The 19,217-nt window shown below is 32.8% G+C and overlaps 1 protein-coding gene across 2 annotated transcripts; it reads right to left on the bottom strand.

The window, feature by feature from the left end:
- Window positions 1-197: 197 nt before the first annotated feature.
- Window positions 198-16,057, bottom strand: LOC134240872 (serine/arginine-rich splicing factor 1-like). 2 transcript variants are annotated; one of them, XR_009986537.1, is made up of 6 exons: window positions 15,801-16,057; window positions 15,033-15,250; window positions 3,328-3,500; window positions 2,832-2,988; window positions 2,513-2,582; window positions 198-2,240 (listed from the first exon to the last, which is right to left on the bottom strand). XR_009986537.1 is itself a non-coding variant. In XM_062722977.1 (5 exons), exons 1-4 carry the CDS (start codon window positions 15,962-15,964, stop codon window positions 2,845-2,847), a joined length of 699 nt encoding a protein of 232 aa, XP_062578961.1. In that variant the 5' UTR covers window positions 15,965-16,057; the 3' UTR covers window positions 2,284-2,582; window positions 2,832-2,844. The 2 variants fall into 2 exon arrangements, 1 of the variants encoding a protein (XP_062578961.1); XM_062722977.1 differs by lacking the exon at window positions 198-2,240 and having other exon boundaries at window positions 2,284-2,582.
- Window positions 16,058-19,217: the final 3,160 nt, after the last annotated feature.

Raw genomic sequence — 19,217 nt, 5'->3', positions numbered from 1 at the left:
GGTCCTTCATTTTTTTAACTTCCCTAAACCCTAGTTGTTTTGAACCAAATTGGTTAAAATCAGCCCATTGGTTCTTTAATTAAAAGAAGTTGAAAATGGGAAAAATTTACGGACAGACCAGGGGGCAGACAACATGTGATCAGAAAAGCTCACTTTAACTTTCAGCTCCAGCTATGTTCAATAAAACTATAAGACACTTATGTTGTAAGAATATTTATTGAATTAGCTGAAATAAAAGCTGCAATACAGTTTTAAAAATATAGCTATGTTCAGGCCAACTTGAAAGAAATTGCTTGGTTGCCCTCTCTTGACCGACTGAGTAAAAATTACCCAACTCAAATTTTTTTTTACATTCAAGGACACAATATTTTTTTCTCTTTTTATTCATCTTATCCTGTCAACAAACATGTTGAAATTTTTTTTACCTACCAACACAATAAATCTACCTTGAATCAGGATAGGGCAAGCAACTATTATTTGAAAGATGGCCTCATCAAAGCTTTTTGTTTAGAAATTCTTTTAAGTGCTTTCATTAATACATAATTTTGGTTTTCGTCACTGAAAAAAGAAATAATACTTCATCTTCAAGAAATTATGAATTCAGGGTAATCCTTTTTTATGCAAAAAAATAAACCTCATACACCCACTTTACCTTTTTTTACCAGACATTCTTCCCCACTTACCAAAAGCCTATCCAATGCTTACTCCAAAAAGAATCCTCCTTAGAACTTCCAGAACAAGTTGCAAGATCCTATGAGAAGCAAGATCCGACTCAATATCCTTGATTTTTTTTTTTATAGAAGGTTGCTTTCCCACAATAAAACTATGTCCTGTTCAACAGAAACCCATATGTAGACCATTTCAAAAATATCTGTTGAACTTTTTTTGGAGAAGAACCCATAACCACCCTTTATAGATCTGATATATCTTTGTATTTTGTCCCTGATATTTTTTTTATGAAAGAATATCCGTTTCCTTTCAAAATCCTACTCCATGGGGTTAATGTGATCCATCCATCCATTCCTCTCATGTTTCCAACTGGGCACCTAGTGTAAATCCCAGCACAAATCTATTCCTGAGTAGAGCAAATCCTTCCATAAATTAGAAGGTATCCAGTAACAAGTCTAAGTATGGCAGTGAACAAAATTGCTCAATTTTTCAGTCTATTAAAAAATTACTATAAAATAATGTACATGCGTACTTCTTTCTTCAGACAAGGCCTCAAAAACCACATTGCTCTCAAATCAACATTTCGTTTTTGACAAACCAATCTGTATATGTAAATATGCGGTCTCCAAATTATGCTCAATGTTTTGAGTACACATACTTGTAAACAAGTATACTGGGCTAAAAAAAGTAACTTTACGAATTGCAACTACTTTTTTTTATTCTTGTAAACTTCATACTTTGTTAAATATCATTCAAGTTATCCATCGAATTGCATATATCAATAGGCTTGTGAACACTGTTCTTATAAAAACTCTGTAGAAAGGGGAACTGTTTCTAAGGCTGCTCTAAACCTTTGACAAAGTTTTGGACCAACATCCATCGCAAAAAACTAATTTGATTCATAAATGCTGTCATCTTAGTTGAGGATTGATCTAAGGAACATAATTTACAATAAAATAAAGAAGTATTAATACAAGTTTTGACTTACCATGTCAGTGGTTTTTGAGATGACAATTAATAAATAAACCTATCAATTTAATAGATTTATTTTCAAATTATCTCCCCTTGAAAGAGGGCTTACCTCTTCATTTGAAAAAAAAAAGAAAAAACAAACTATGATCTGGAGAAGACTTTAAAAATGTGGAAAACAAATTTATAGATGACACATGATGCATACCAAGACCATACAGATGGATGGACATTAGACAATCTTTGATCAAAAATCTTTACTCGTGTGACCTAATAAAGAAAAGTAGAGCATTTTTCTTTACTGCCAGACTTTCCTTGGATTTTAAGCCTTAACCCTGAATTGCCTAATAGGATGGATTCCTTAATTCCAAAAATCTCCAGTTTGGGCATCGGGATCCATCCGCACCGATTCCATAATTTGAGAGGGAGAGATAAATCCTAAATCCAGATCCCTTGATCCCAAATGATCCAAGCTAGTTATCCCAAATATCCAAGCTTGTATCCTAATATCCAAACATGATTATCCAATTGATCAAAGCTTGTTATCCTAAATATCCAAGCTTTCCATCATATTGATCCAAACTTTCCAACAGAGCAAAAACCTTAAGAATAGAAATTTGAAAATATTATATTATGAATGATAAAAAAAGTGCACATTTTTAATGTTTTTCTCACATCATGAAATGAAGCGTATGTGTATACAAAATTGATTAAAATTAATAACAGGAAACGTATGATAGTGTAATAAAAAATGACCTGACACACAAATTGTTTCTGTACAATAAAACTGCAATATAAGACAATTGTCACATTATCCTTCTAATGTCTACACTACAGTCAATGCTTCATATGCACAGATCATAAATATGCATACCATTAACAGTCTTCAAAATGGATGTGATATAACTTCTTTCTGTCTCTGATACTTCATGATCTTGGAATCACTGCAAAGTTAACAATAAATCAAGTTCAAAGCCATGCAATATGATCAAAGACTAAAATAATTCTACCAAGAAATAAAAAGGACAGGCTTGGAAATGAAAAACAGACAACTCATTGGCTGAAAATCATATCCACCCACATATCCACATTCTTAATATTAAAAGTTAATAGTATTCAATTGTTCCTTAAAGAATGTTAATATGCAAAAGAATTAAAATTTTAGAAAACATGTTATTTCAAATTAGCAATACCTTGAGATTATGACTACGATCTAGATCTATTTCTGACAGGGGAATATCTGGGGGATGCCCTGGATCTCCTCGGGGGTGAAGCACTCCTGCTACGAGACCTTGACCTTCCTCCACCTCCTCTGTAATCTTCCTTCACTCGAATGTATGCCACTTCTCCCTTAAATGAATTTTACATCTGATGAAGATCTAGCTCTTCTGGTTTTGTTTTTTAATAAAAAAAAAGCTCCTGTCTCCTCGACTTAAAAATATCTTGTCTTACATTCACAGAATCCTGATGTTCTCTAAACACATGCTAACTTTTGTTTATTAACAAGAGGCAAATAAGCCTCAACAGTGACCTGGGTACATTGATTCATAGATTGTGACACCTTTAGGCCTAGATGTAAGAAGCCTATATATTCTGAAATTTCGGTCAATTGGATCAACATGATTTTGTTTAAACCTGTCTTACACATTTTAAATCAAATGTTTATCAAAAGAAATTCAAAACAAGTACCTCATGGGATCTAAACTTGGAATCATCTAGTTTGCGTACAGCATATTTCATGTCTTCTTTTCTGAGAAATTCCACCACTCCGGTTCCATCTTTGTAGACATCAGCATAACACACATCTCCTGCTTCCCTCATGTGATCTTTCAGATCTTGCCAACTACCAGAAGGAGGTAATCCTGAAAAAAAAAAAGTTCTTTTATTCTGTTGAAATATTTTGCATTAAATTGCATTCAAGAAAATATTACAATGTATTAAATTATACTCAGATATAACCCTTACTCTAAACAAGTGGTCTATAAAAATCTGATCTCATAAACTGGCCCACCCTTTATTAAGAAGCTATGGGTCTCTGTTTCTTTAGATATTTATAGGACACCAACTTATTGATGCTTTTTCTTGTCCATCTTGTTATGTTAGTGCCCTTTCTTTGTATTAATTTGATATTCTTTCACCCAATGACATTTTGTGGTAAGTTTGATTGAAATAGTTCATTGGACTCATTCTTAAAAAGGAGTTAAAATGTGCATGACAAATTGACAATGGAAAAAAACAAAAAACAAAAAACATAGGTAATCAAAGATTACTAAGCTCACCTCGATGAATGTTATCAGTTTAGGTAATGCAAATCTCACGTCATATCTTTTTAACAGTAAGTATTTATTTTGACAACAATATTCAAGCAAGTTCTGTTTAAATAGGCCTTAAAATTCATTGGGGATTGACCTGTTCCAAAATCCAAAATGTTGGTCAGATCCAGCATCCAAAGCAAGGTTTGATTATCCATCCTAAGATGCATCATCCATGCAAGTTTGGTCCTGGTAGGGCTTATAGTTACTTGGGAATGGACCTGCTCCAAAAACTTTAACCTGGTCACTCATCTGGAAAATATAGGTCAGATGCAGCATCCGAAGCAAGTCTGGTAGTGTCCATCCCTAGATGCATCATCCATGCAAGTTTGGTCCAGATAAGGCTTATAGTTAAATGGGAATGAACCTGCTCCAAAAACATTAACCCTTTGTGTGCTGACTTGTTTTATGCACGTTGTAACCTCAGGACTGAGTTGTTTTTTAATATCAACAAAATTATCACAATGGTGTACTGAAATGCAAATATCTAAAATTGTTGACAACCAATTTGCTTGAAATTTGGCAAATATATAGCAAATGTTGTGTTTTTTAATTTATAATAATTTTTTTTTAAAAAATCCAATGTTTTATGTTGCCTTCAGTGTTGTCGAAATCTGTCGGTCCTGTCGGCAAGGCCGGTAAAAATTTGTCTGGACCGATAACATTTAAGAAAATGCTGGTCTAGATGACCGTTTGAAAAATACTTAAGCGTAATGCAAATTTAATAAAGGTCGGGATCGGGATGCGTAATTAAAGGTCACAGACACAGAAAAAATGGCCGCATACGCGGCGTGTTGACAATAGCCAAGTAAATTTGTTGTCACAAAGTCATAAACCATGTCATTTATGTCTATGTTAAAGACTCTCTACCCCAAGAAAGGAAACTTGTTATATTGAAGGCTATTGAAAATAATAAAGGGCATTTTGGTGCTGTTATTCATATGACTTTCTCAACGTCAAAATAAGGTACAAGCATCTGGTCTGACAAAACTTTGACTGGTCCGACAAAACATTTGACTTTGTCAGACCAAATGTCTGACAGTGATGAAAAAATTTCGACAAGTCTGTGCCATGGAAACCAAATTTTCAAAAAATATATTTTAAAATGACTTTTTAGCTTTTTAACTATATTTTCAGAGAAAACATTGCACTTTGATGAAAAAAAATAAACCAATTGCTTTAAAAATTCAATTTTAGATTTAATATTATGTAAATGAAAAATTAATTTAAACAATAACTCATTGATTAAGTCAATGTTATACATACTTTTATGTTGTGAAAAGTCATTGTATAGTTATCTGAGTAAGGGATATATTCATATAGGTTTAAGTGAATTCTGATTTAAGTTAATGGTTTTTTTTTCTTCAGATTTTAGCTTACAAGAGTATAAATTGAAGATTCAATTAGCCTGTAAATATAAAACCAGTGATTATTTAAGAAAAATTGACAATCATATAAGAAAGTATGATCCTCAAAGAATATGCAGTTTTCGAGGTTGGGAAATCTTGGAGCAAATTGGCACAGCAATGAACTAATTGCTGTTGCTACATCAGTACATGTAGTATTCATTTTTAAATCAAAGCAGTCAATATGTTAAATAAATAAAATAAATAAATAAAATAACATTTACACTAAGTTATAGAGGTCTTATTTTCTAATGACTGGTATATAACAGTCCTAAATATATAGTACTCTAATAATTCTCAAATCTCTTTAATTTTTTTTTTATTTTGCTTTTATTGAAGAAAATGCATTTCTCCATGTTATTTGTAAAGTTAACATATCCATCAACTTTCCTCCCACAATACTTCTCACTCTGTAAGAAATGTGGCATTTATTTTAGAAGTTTTACTCCTAGCTGCAACAATAATTGCCAGCAGGAAAACTAGAATTTAAAATTTTAGAAATTTAAGCACCCTTAACAGTCATTTATAATGTTTTCAAAAATTACTTTGTTCAATGGTCACTGGTGAATAACAGTTTTAATTTTTTTCAATTGATTTTAGTTAATGATGGTTGACAGATATATAATGTACTGTAATATCAATCAATATATCATGAAATACTTTTAAGTATATGCAAGTGTAATGGTATGGGTCATAGATATAGGCCGAGTAAGCTCAGTCAGTAGAGCATCTGACCAGTGGTCCTTCTTCGATTCAAGGTCCAGCCATGCATTTTCTCCTTCCTTGTTACAGATTTGATGCTATTGACCCCTCTGGATTTGCAAGTGAAAGTCCTGTCAGGGGCTAATAAGAATTTGGGTTGTGTCTGCAAGGATAAAGATAAATTTAAGGAGGGATATGTAATGTTTGTGCTATGGGTATCAACCTTGGTAGCTCATTCGGTAGAGCACCTGACTAGTGAAGCAGGGTTCCTGGATTCAATTCCTGGTCCAACCACAAATTTTCTCCTTTCCTGTTTTTAATGTGCCTGAATTTTTACTTCAACATAAAATATTATTCCTAATGATGAAATATATTTTATTTTCACTTTGGGATTTCTTTGTACTCTTAGTAACTATTCACATTTTCATATTTAAAACTAAACATATCTTTGGAGGCCAAAATGTAATCTTTGTTGATTAGTAATTATATAGGAATTTGCATTTTTGAAAAATTTTCTTGACCATCATTTAAAAAAATTCTCATTGTAAATCTTATCTTTTTTACTGTATTCATTCAGGCAGATATATGATTATCTCTTACATCGAATACCGTATCATCCCTCTTAACTGCCCCTGCCCCTATAAGCGCCCCCTTAGGTCTTTTTCAATTGTCAGGAAATAAAGGCCCCCTGTACAGTTATTAAAATTATCTAGAATCGTATCAAAAGTCTGCCAAAATTTGAAAAAAGTGAAAATGAAAGTTGTTTATTATCCAATTTCTTAGTGAAAAATGATTCATTTAGCATAATTTGGTTGGATTATTTTTATTCAAAGTAAAGTTAGACATTATTTTAGAGATTCTTTGAATTTATTTTTTTTTTCAAAATAATTTTTGACGTTAAGATATGAAACTAAATATTTCAAAGAGAATACCAAAATAACCGCCCCCTTTTCGCAATTTTCTAAGCGCCTGGGGCGGTTAATAGGGATTGTACGGTACTGTAAACCAACTTTTATTCGCGACGACTTTATTTCGCGATTAACCTAGTGTAAACTTGTTCGCGACGATTAATTTTCGCGATCAAGCCTTTTTGGATCTGTTATTAATAGACACAGAGGCCTTAAGGACCGGTTCGCAGCGAGAAATATTCGCGATGACGAGGCTCTCGCGAACCTCGTGAAAATTTCTCGCACGCGAATAAAAGTTGGTTTACAGTATACCTATCTTACATATCTAGAAGGGATGGAATGTAGAAGCTTCTTGGGCCTTATAAACTTGTAAACTAGAGGACATATTACATATTAATAGGTAAACATATACAGTGTGTACTTTTGAGTTTGAGAAGTACAATTCCTATTACCCAGTCTTTTATATTGTAATTTAAAGAACAGATGTACAAGCAAGTCCATACAATTCACAAATTACTCATTCTAAAGACACTGATCTCCTTCTTATGCCTACAAAAATGACAATTCATCTTAATTTTAAACTGTAGAGTTACCATTTATTTAACCAGTGAATTTTATAATTTTGTGTGTGCATGTATAGGTTGGCAGTCTCACAGATTTGGTTTTAATAAAATAGAAATAAAAAGTGGTGAAATGTGCAATATAATCCACATGCTTTATTCTGGCAAAAGTCTATTTAAAAGAAAAAGAAAATGTCTCCCTGATACATGTTCTTAAACTTGGTTTAGAAAAAAAATTCAGATACATGTACTACTAGTACTGAGTACCAATTATTTTCACTTACTAATTAGGTTCCATGCAAACTACAGTATGTAAATGCCTTGAAGAAATCTAACTCTAAGATACCAAAGATCAGGGAACATATTTTGGTTTTGAAATTATTGAGAGTCCAATAATCCTCAGCAAGGAAATAAAAATGGTATTTTTATTACTTACTGAAATAAAACAAACACCACAGTTTACACAAATGACAGTCATTTCAGGGAAAATCAGCACTTCAAAATTTTTTCATCACTTTTTACCATTTTCATGTATATGCACATGATCAAATGCATCAATGCATCTTTTCTGATATATTAATGTTTTTTTTTTCTTCTTAGTACTATTTGGATTTTTTAAAGTAAACTTCAGTTTTAGTGTGGAGAACTAGCTTACATTTGAAGATACTATACTGAAAATATCAAGTTTATTTTTAATTTGTAATTGTGCTAAACATTTTACAATATATCATATACTGTTATAAAAAAAAATATTTGAAAGTTTTCCCAAATAGATGGATCATTAAGCAGCTTTAAACCAGAAATTTTAGGTATAATTAGGGCCACTTAATTGACTCCATGATTGCATTATATTTCGAATACATGTATTATGAATTAATTTTGCTTGATCACAAAAATATGTTGATGGATATTTATTCTCTATATATCTCTTTTGCACTTACTTATTAATGCAATAACCCATTGGAAAATTTTCTACAATGTTCAAGGTCCTCCACATTTATTACTTTTATCAGGTGAAACCTTTTTTTATCTTTCAACATTTTTGAAATGGGTCTTTAGACTAAAAAAAAAATGTTTACTTATTTATTTGTTAATTTATTGTTTAAAAAACAAATGCTTTTAATTAACAAGATGCTTTAAATTATTTTTTGCAAACCTTTATTTCAAAGCAAAGCTTGATTTACGTATGTAAACAACGTGCACAGCCACTGAGGAAAATAAAAACGTCTGTAGCTTGCCAGGTTCAATCTCGTGCATTATTGTTTTCATTTAGACGATGTAATGTACATGTCTACTTACAAAACGCCAAATAAACAAATAATAACCCCCATATGTCCAAAATATAAAACTTTGCCGACCAAATAAGCTCTTGATATGCTTCAGACTGAAGTTCAGTAGCATGTGCACCCTACTTTCGTTTTAACAGGAAGAACTTCACAAGGTTAAGGTCAAGTCAAGTTAACCAGAGTTTTTCTAGTAAACTATCGGCAATTTCTAAGTAATTTTATGTCTACTAACACAAATTTATTAGAATTATTGATATTTAACAATTTTTTGGATTTATTTCTTTATTTTCCTTTATATTAGAGCAAGTTAGTAGATATTTATTACATGCGCGTTTTTTCCCTGTTTCCAAAAATAGCGGACTGACTTTCATCGAAACAAACGCCAATCACCTTCACTTTAAGGTAAAGATCCATACCATCCTATAGAAATAACGGAACTACAGATTTTGTTGAAACTTTTCAGAATCTTAACTGAGTATTTGTCCTTTCCAGATCAGTGTAAATTTTGGGGTCAACCGGGCCTCCTTTTGAAAGGATTGTTACTAAAAATAGACATTGTCTCGTGAAATGACGGAAATGTGGAAATTAAGATATTTATTCTAGCTTTCTAAAATTAAAAGCAAAAGAATTTTTTTAACATATGAATCATAGAGAAAAAATGCTTGTTTAAATGTTTAATTATTTTTTTAATCTGCTGATCCACCTAATATTACTTTCTAGGGCGAATTAAACATATTTAGCTCAAAATTATAAAGTTCATTACTAGTAAAAATAAATTGCTGCTTGATATTCTGACTACAGATTTCTTTTTAAAATTAACACGTTATTTTCCAATGTTCTCTCCCTTATATGGCATAAAAATTAAGTGGGGCAGCGGGCATCAAACAAGAAAATTTCACATTTTAAAACCAAATTTGCTGAAAAATGATAATTTGAAAAATCTTTTTAACATCTATACTTTTAGGATTTGGGTGTAAAAATCGCTTTAAATATTTGAAACTATCGATAATAGAACAGTAATAAGTATGGTTTAAATCATAAGTTGAATATTTAATGCATAGACGGCCAAAAATTCGTTTTCACGATTCACAAGCATAATAGTAATCGGGTTCAATCTTCGGAATATTCTATAAACCGTTTATGCGCATGTGTGACTTTGTGACGGAAGTGAAAGAAGAAAATACTTTCAGTTTCAACATGGGTAGTTTGGATGCGATTTAGTTGATTAAAAATTTAGAGAAGTGGCACGTTTTACTACTTTTTGTGTCTATGTAATACATTTCTCACTATTCATAGATACAAATAAGTGGTTTGTTTGCCACATCTTTTTAACGTCTGGTTTCTGATCTCAGGAAATGCTCGGACCTGTCCAAGTAACTAGTAAGGTTCAACGTTGTTTATCATGTTTTTATTCATATACCATACAAAATAGATCAAATTAATGTACGCGGAGATGAATATGTTCAGTGTTTCCACTTTGTAATGTTTGTTTGTTTAAAATACCGTGCTTACAGGCGATCATATCCTTGGAAGGCAGAGATCCCCTTCTTAAGCTAAGGACACTCTAGCACTGAATGATGGAGGTTTTCCGTACATAACTCAAATTCGTTTAATAAATTCAAGCTCCATATTTGATGACTAGAATTGCATTGAGAGCATCATTACTTAAGCTATGTCATTTAATTGGTAAAATGTGAAGTAATTTATGTATTTTTAAAATCAATAAGGTTTTATAAATATATGAAAGAGTTCATAATTAAAAGGGTTAAGTAAGTCAAACAATAAAAAAATAGTTGTTTTATGTACTCTGACCGAGCTGTCAAAATCACCCTTACACAATAATTTTTGTCAGCACTTATATTTTTTTTCTCGTTTCCATAGTATAATTTCTATAGGATGCTTTTTGATTGAAATTTTCATGGCGGATCTATTGGTGGTGTCCAGTCAAGTCGTACACAAACTGAGTCGTACACAAACCAAGTTGTACACAAAAAGTCAACTCGTACACGAAAAAAGGTCAACTCGTACACAAACTAGAAGTCAACTCGTACACAACATTTATATACAATTGTTATGAATTAATCTTACACGATTAATGCTTAATCTATAAAAAATAAAAGTGAAGAGAAGTATTACTTTTCTTCTTTAATTTTTTTGATAAATACTAAATTTATTCAACTTCTTTGGGTTTTATTTATAACTGTTAGAAATTACTTCTACCTAGCAGTACAATTATTCTCTGCCATCCTTGGACTTTTAGTAAGACGTAGTATTCTCGGCACTACTGACTAGTGTCTTTCAAATGGCAAATAAATTTTCATTGGTTAAAAAATTAATAACATCAGGTACTTTTAATCATTGTTGACAATCATTAGACAACTTACCGCTAATCTTACTTTCTTATATGTCCTGAATTTATATCCCGGCCACATATATTTCAACGATGAATGAAAGCTGTGTAAATTTTAGAGGCTAAATACATAACATCAAGAATATCCCGCCTTACTGAAAGTCCTAAGATAACAGTGAATTTTACTAAAAGTGACCTTGGATGGCAGGACCCCTCCTTGGAAAAATTGATCTATGCAAAATTGGTATGAAAAGTCATTGGTATGATGCTTTAAAAGTCAACAACTCCCTGAGTAAATAGAATGTTCTATGTTAAAGTGATATTTTGATATGGATCCAGTGAGCATTTGTTCCATGAGTTTTGACACAGATTCTCGAACCTGAAATTGTCTGAGCTGATGAACATCATTATAGGTATTGAATATTTAATTTGTATGTATACTTGTATATTAAAAGTACCTGAGGAATAATACATGCATTATGAACTTGGTCTAGTTTTAAAAAAAAACTCTTTTCTGTTGCTCTGTGCCTAAAATAAAAACATTTAATCAAGACATCCAAGATGGTTCAATTTGACTTGTACTGGAGTTTAGGCAGTTCAGTTATACTTCTTTAAAATTGTATTCTAATAATGAAATTAAAAAAAAAAGATTTTTTTCTTCTCCAGCTTTTTATCATGCTACATGACACAGCACAAAGTCCTAACTCATAAGTTTGGGAAGGACTCTTCATTCATTTGGGGGAAAATGGTTTGATACAAGTTTTGCATGCTGGTCCAATACATTATCTGGCTTTTTGGAACTGTGTTGCTTAGTGCATATTGATGTTAAAATAGATAAATGTGTAGGTGTATAATATTATTAAGCTCAATATGATATCAAAAACTATTTATGTAGGAAAAGAAAGAACTGAATAATCACTGGGAAAGTTATGCTATTTTTTTTTTAAACAAGTATCTTGATAAACCAAGTTTAACATCAACAGAAAAAAATTATATAATTGTCTCCCCTTTCACTGAAAGTGGGGATACTAAATTTAGGTCTGTGCATCTGTCCGTGTGTCTTTCTGTCTGTCTGTAACACTTTCAAGAAGCCTTTGCATTGAAATTTTACACAGCAACTCTCTGTGGCTAGGGAGACCCTTATTGATTTTGTGATCAAAGGGTCAAGGTAATTATGTAATAAATTCTGTATGTTGGAAAATTGATTTGTTTTTGAAAAAAAAAATACTGTCATAACTTTTATGAGACAGTATTAATAATTTTTCATTCAAATAAAAAGCTACAATCTTGACATAAATCCATAAAATCTAAACTGAAACTGGTTATCTTTGTTTTTAATGATTAATGCATGATTAAACCATGCACGAACAACCTAATTGTATAATTATAACATTGTAAGCACTCGGCTTAACTAACAGAGTTGATTTTGTGAAATGTTGGATTGAAATTTTATCCTTTTCCTTATTCCTTTTTATATCACCCTCTATGATCTCATAGGCATTCCTATTTATCATCTTATACATGTATTCCCTTCTTTGTTACTGTCATATTGTTATTTGTGGGTTTAAGTCTAACTATCATTACAGTAATCATGGTAATGCATAAAATTGCACATTATCTTATTAGCGACTGATATCTATTGCTATACTATTCACGGGTGCTTGAAGACATAAATATCCCCTTCCCCATCCGATATAGACCCCTTGGTCTGTTCGACGTATGTTTTTCTCATTTATTATACATATTGTATATACCGTAGATGAGAAATATGTAATTTTATCATCAATTTGGAAATTGGCTCTAGCAAACATATAACAAGAGGCCCAAAAGGTTCGAAAATGGTTATGTACTATGTACAAGTATATAAGCAAACGATAATGACTTTCGACAAAAGAGAACCATTTATTTGTTACTCTGTATTTTTTCAACTTCCAGAGAATCGAACCCAGGACACCTGTCAGTGTAATGACATGTGCAGCAATACACTACATTGTATACCCAAACCACTACAAATGATAGCTAAAGATTATTGTGCACTAGCTTTAAAACAAATTTTTCCAAATTTTCAGCATATATGTCACATATTATGTGTATTAAGGAATTTTTTTGTCAATGTATCAATGTCCTTTCCTACTTAAATGAAATATTCTGGGTTTTTTTTATCAATAATTATTTTATGTTTCAGTGCAAGGATATACCAAATAACAGAGCATTAATATGTGTGCAGTAACTGTTTTATGTATGATATATACATTGTAAACAAAAAAAAGTTTTCCATATTTTTTTTTTCAAAATCCTGAGTCAATCCCCAGGGGACGATATTTTAATTCAAACAATCGAGAAGAGACGACATATAAAAATCGGAATATTGAAGCAAAGTAGTTAGGTACCTGAATACTTCCAGAGCCGTACGTGGTTCGAAAATGGTTATACTAAGCCTATGTACAAACATGTAAGCAAACGATAATGACTTTCGACAAGAGAACCATTTATTTGTTACTCTGTATTTCTTCAACTTACAGAGACAAAAAACGACCCGATTGTCGAAGTCTTTTAGTTATCTTGTACTCGAGACAATGAATCTTCCATGCCATCTTTGTTGTACTTTCGGTTTGACGAATCATCTAAATTTAAACTCTCCTTCGATCATGCATCCCGGAAAATAACTGAACATCGTATATTTATGCCTTTTATTTGGAAATTAATGTACCTTTTTTTTTACGGTAAGTGAAATCGATGTCAGGCATTTTTGATAGAATAAGCGTCGGGCGCGTTTGACGTAATAACGTCACAAACGAGAATAACGTCACATAACGTTATTTTACGTGGTATGGATCTTTACCTTAAATCACAATTTCACAAATAATTCGCATATTTTCTCATCGTAATTACCTATTTTCCAATGTATTGTAGTTTTATAATACATATTGATAGATTCTTAATAATTCACAACTCATTTATATGTTTTATACTACGTTTTATGTGACGAAGCACTAATTCCAGACTCAGACCCAAGATATTGGGTTCCCGCACGCAAGCGTTTGTGACGTCAGACCCAATATATTGGGTTCCCGCACACAAAGGGTTAACCTGGTCAATCATCTGGAAAATGTAGCTCAGATGCAGCATCCAAAGCAAGTCTGGTAGTGTCCATCCCTAGATGCATCATCCGTGCAAGTTTGATACGGGAAGGGCTCACAGTTACTTGGGAATGGACCTGCTCCAAAAACTTTGACCTGGTCACTCATCTGGAAAATGTAGGACACATCCAGCATCCGAAGCAAGTCTGGTAGTGCCCATCCCTAGATGCATCATCCGTGCAAGTTTGGTCCGGGTAGGGCTTATAATTTCTTGGGAATGGACCTGCTCCAAAAACTTTAACCTGGTCACTCATCTGGAAAATGTAGGTCACATCCAGCATCGGAAGCAAGTCTGGTAGTGTCCATCCCTAGATGCATCATCCATGCAAGTTTGGTCCAGATAGGGCTTATAGTTACTTGGAATGGACCTGCTCCAAAAACTTTAACCTGGTCACTCTTCTGGAAAATGTAGGTCAGATGCAGCATCCGAAGCAAGTCTGGTAGTGTCCATCCCTAGATGCATCATCCATGCAAGTTTGGTCAGGGTAGGGCTTATAGTTACTTGGGAATGGACCTGCTCCTAAAACTTTAACCAGGACGCCGACGGTATAGCATAAGCTCATCTCGACTTTGTCGAGATGAGCTTAAATTCACACAACTTCTTAGCATTTTGAATATGATATGATTTGGTGTTTTGGAAATTTTGTTCTTACTCTCAACGCCTCTATTCTGTTTTGATTAAAACCTAGCATTCTGCATCCAAGTGGGGATTACTTATCATAACACGTACCAGATACCAGAACTCTGTATTCAGATCTTCTGGATGGAGGTCCACCTCGCCCTCCACCCATTCCTCGACTGCTCCCTCGGAAGCCACCACCACCACCACCATACCCCCCTCCTCCTGATCGTGGCCCTCCTGGTCCACCACCTCGTGGAAATTCAACTCGCAGAGTGTATCCATCATAGTTATAACCATCTCTTTCATGTACAGCATCTGATGCATCTCTGGAAAGAATAAAAACTTGAGGTAAATAATGGCATGCTGTGCATCTCAAATCAGGTGCAGCACTGTGATTAATCATTTCAGCCCTACCCAAAAGACTGTAACTTAGTTCTCTTACCAATTAAAACTAATTGGATTACAGTTTTAGGAATAACAAAGATTTCTATGATACATATTCAAAGACTTTAGATGCACAGTCACAGTCAGTGCACTAATTTTGGAAAATCAATTATGACTATTGACTGGTAATAATTCAGTACAATGAGAAGCAATCATACATGCCTCCATGCCTCAATGCACACAAGGTAGTGGACAGTTAAACAATAAAAAATGATCTTTTGCTTAAAAGTACTCAAAAGCTGCAAAATTGAAACTAGGCTTCCTTTGATTTTGGTTGTTGTTTTGATAGCCCTTACATAGACTGCATAGCCAAAATCATTCATTCCATGATGAATACGAAGATGGCTATCACAGAAAGCAATATATGACAAAAATAATTTTAAAGAAACTTGGTGTTCCTTAAAGAAGTGAATATATCAGTAGTTTGTTTACCTTGGGTCTTCAAACTCTACAAAACAAAATGGTGGACCTCTGCGCGTTTTCAAGTCAACAAACGTAATTCTTCCAAACTTGTAAAATAAATCTTCGATATCTCTGGCTCTTATGTCTGGTGGTAAATTACCCACATATATTCGCGAGTCATTTCCTCTGGACATAGCTAAACTTCAAGTTTTTGAAAAGAATTTCTGGTTTGTCTTTGTCCGTCAGGCGTGGTTTTGAAAACGAGGCTGATCAATTCTAAGTCAGAATCATCCAAACGTTTAACCCCACAAGGAAAGTGGTAAAACTAGTGCTATGCACTCCCTAATCCCCCAGATTTCCATTTGTTTCGTCCATTATGCTCCAAACTTGCCACAATAGTATTTCACAGAAATTTCAGTCTGATAAAAATCAATCCATTCTCCTTACGATGATAGGATTTTTTTATCAGACTGTAGAAATTTCTAATTTTAATAGCCATGGCAACATCATATACTATGACGTTTCAATAAATTAAAACGGATAACTAAAAGAAAATTTATATTTTAGAAGCCTTGCATCGATTTTGAAAGGGGCAATCATAGAAAAAAAACTTCACCAAAAAAAAAAAAAATTGCCCAAGCTGAAAAATTCTATTCTGTGGGGTAGGGAGGAAGGGGATGGGGAAGGGAATAGTTTCCAATTACTTATTTTAAGTAAGCACACTACATAACCCTTATTTCACTTTACTGCAACAAAAAGTGGTGGGGCACTGGCCTTTCATCTTTGTCTGTATGGAAATACAGCTACGTGTCTCAGCTTAGTCTACATGTACTTGTATATCGGGAAATATTGAAATCCGACCAAAACGGTATGAGTAGTGTTCTGAAATTATTCACAGAAATGTCTATTTTTAGTAACAATAGAAAGGCAGTTCATCGTATCCAGAATTTTTATTTTAGGCCGCTCCAAGTTAATTTCTTGTTCGTCAGACTTCTGATGAAAAAAGTATGAGCGGGCAAGCGAATCAATAATGATATTATTACTTTTTTGAAGGCCAAATTGTTAGGCGTGGTCTTAATACAGTTTATTTGTTTGCCATGTTATATTGAAATCAGAACAATAATTAAGAAGGAGTTTTGATAGTATTTCACAGAAAATGATTACATTTTTAGTGATAATAGCATAACCGTTTCTCAAGTTTTAAAAATAATTATGATTTGAGTGGAGTGTCTGTGCCAAGTTATACTCAGGCTGATATATCAAAATTGAAATAATGGAGAAGTAAGTTTTTTTTGTTTTGTTTTTGTTTTGTTTTGTTTTGTTTTGTTTTTTTTTTTACAAATAACTACAGACAATCAGATATGGTCTCTGACCAAGTATGGCTAAAAACAAACAAAGCTAAAGACAGGAAGTTGGAATTTTCTTTATATATATATTACATTCCGACTCACATCGTTGAATCAACAGCGAAAAAGATGAAAATAATAATAATAAAAAAAAAATAACAAAAAACTTAGTATGTAAAATATTGTGTTTATCACCAATTCACCATTAATTAAGTCTTTTCCTTCCCTGCGTTTCTCATGGGCGGATACAGGATTTGTGTTTGGCGTGGATATCTTCGTTCAGACCGGGGGTCTGGGGGCCCCTGGAAGCTCCTTGGTTTTTGTGTATTTCAAGAGTAAATACAAAAATGTAATATGGTATTAAATTATTAATATTAGTCATATCTTACTTTGACCCCACCCCTTAAATCCGCCCGTGTTTCTATACTCTTCACATGATCATTTCGCGCTAAATGTCGCAAAAAGCTGCATGGCATATATGATTTCAAAATTTATTCCCGATGTGTGTGTGTGAGGGAGAGGGTGTGTGTGCATGTGTACTTATAAACTCGAAAGGTTGTGTATCTTTTTCTTTTCCACTTAACTTCATATTTTGCAACTTTTCAGTTATAATCGGTGAAGAATGTGTATTTCTTTTACAAAAAAGTTATATGGATGGCTTATTAAAGAACAATCCGTGGGGCATTTGGTGTTGCCATATATAGGTATGGATGATATATGATTATATATAAGAGCCAAGAGCATTACACTGTGTACAGAGGCGGATGAAAAGGTAATTTATAAATTAGTGCCTATATAGATTCAAGTTACCTCCTAATTAATTATACACGTGTACAGTATATGCCGCACTGCGTTAATAGCACATTATGGTTTTCAATTTTATATGATAATATTAAGGTACTAGCCGATCCTCATGCAGGTTCTGAAAATCTTGCGTTGAATATATAAAAATGCTCATAAAACATCTCAGAATTTTTAAAGTATAAAACATGTTTTTTTCCAACGGTATAATCAAAATTCATCGGTATTTCTCTAATATAATTACAAACCGCCTCTCCTCCTACGGTAAATTCTGCTCGTCCATAATTATTGTAAATATGTATATATGTACCTCCTGTACCATACATATGATTTTTGAGAGAATGAATGAATAAAGGATCGGACATCCTTAACCGATATATGAACATGTTGAGTTGAAATTTATTTTGGTGTCGGAAGGAAATTGAAAAGGGGGCTAATATTGGAGGAGAAAAAAATCCAACCACTAAAAAACCCGACAATAAAAAAAAATTAATAAAAATAAAAAAGAAAGAAAGAGAGAGTTGTCCAAACACGTACGAAAATCCTATTTCGTTGGGGGGTTGTTGTTGTTAGGATCGAACTTAATTCTTCCTGTTCATTTTTTGCTCAAACAGAACCATTCACTTACCCTTCAATATACACCAGAACGTGGAGGTGGTACTCTCCAATGTTCAATGTCTATATTATGTCTGTCTTTGCAAATGATTAAGGAGGGGGCTATGACCCCTATACCCCTCTCCCAGGTTCCGACGCTTTGAATAAAAAAGAATTAATGAATAAATAAATCAGACACGTATAAAAACTGGTTTTATAAACTTGCAAAAGAGAGTGGTAGATATTGTCCTCTATATACAAAAAATTGAATTTTTCAAATAAAATTTGTATATGACAATTACAAATTTTAATTTATAAATTCAATTTATATTTCCACATCAAGAAAAGAACGATGTTGTATTGTTTGCATTACTGGTGTGATTGAGGATGAAATTCATTTTCTTATTCACTGTAAATCTTATTCTAAGGTAAGAAACACATACCTATATGAAAAAAAAATGAATTATTTCAAAAATAGGCTATTTAAAAACTTATCTATCTAGTTTTGGATTAAGTAAAGCTGTGTCGATGTTTCTCAATTGTAAATAATATGTAGATTGTACCTGAAACATGTAACATACTTGTGTACATATATATATGTGAGCGCACATAATTTCTGAATTAAAAAAAATTAGATCCACCACCGTGATAAGGCAATTTACAGTGCATTGTGGGTTGATATGCGAAATATTACGCGAAATGTTTT

The sequence above is a fragment of the Saccostrea cucullata genome, unplaced genomic scaffold (assembly GCF_032062105.1).
Source record: "Saccostrea cucullata isolate Sc308-1 unplaced genomic scaffold, CSIRO_AGI_Scuc_v1 ctg247, whole genome shotgun sequence".
In the NCBI taxonomy this organism is placed as follows: domain Eukaryota; kingdom Metazoa; phylum Mollusca; class Bivalvia; order Ostreida; family Ostreidae; genus Saccostrea; species Saccostrea cuccullata.
Note: the sequence above shows the minus strand (reverse complement) of the source record. Positions and strands in the feature narration are given on the sequence as shown.

What these genes read in the sequence shown, in the direction of transcription:
- LOC134240872 (XM_062722977.1), bottom strand. Translation starts at nt 15,964, where the DNA reads ATGTCCAGAGGAAATGACTCGCGAATATATGTGGGTAATTTACCACCA. An exon ending in GTAGAGTTTGAAGACCCAAG is followed by an intron (nt 15,251 to 15,800) that starts GTAAACAAACTA and finishes TATTCTTTCCAG; the next exon opens with AGATGCATCAGATGCTGTAC. An exon ending in ATACAGAGTTCTGGTATCTG is followed by an intron (nt 3,501 to 15,032) that starts GTACGTGTTATG and finishes TTTTTTTTTCAG; the next exon opens with GATTACCTCCTTCTGGTAGT.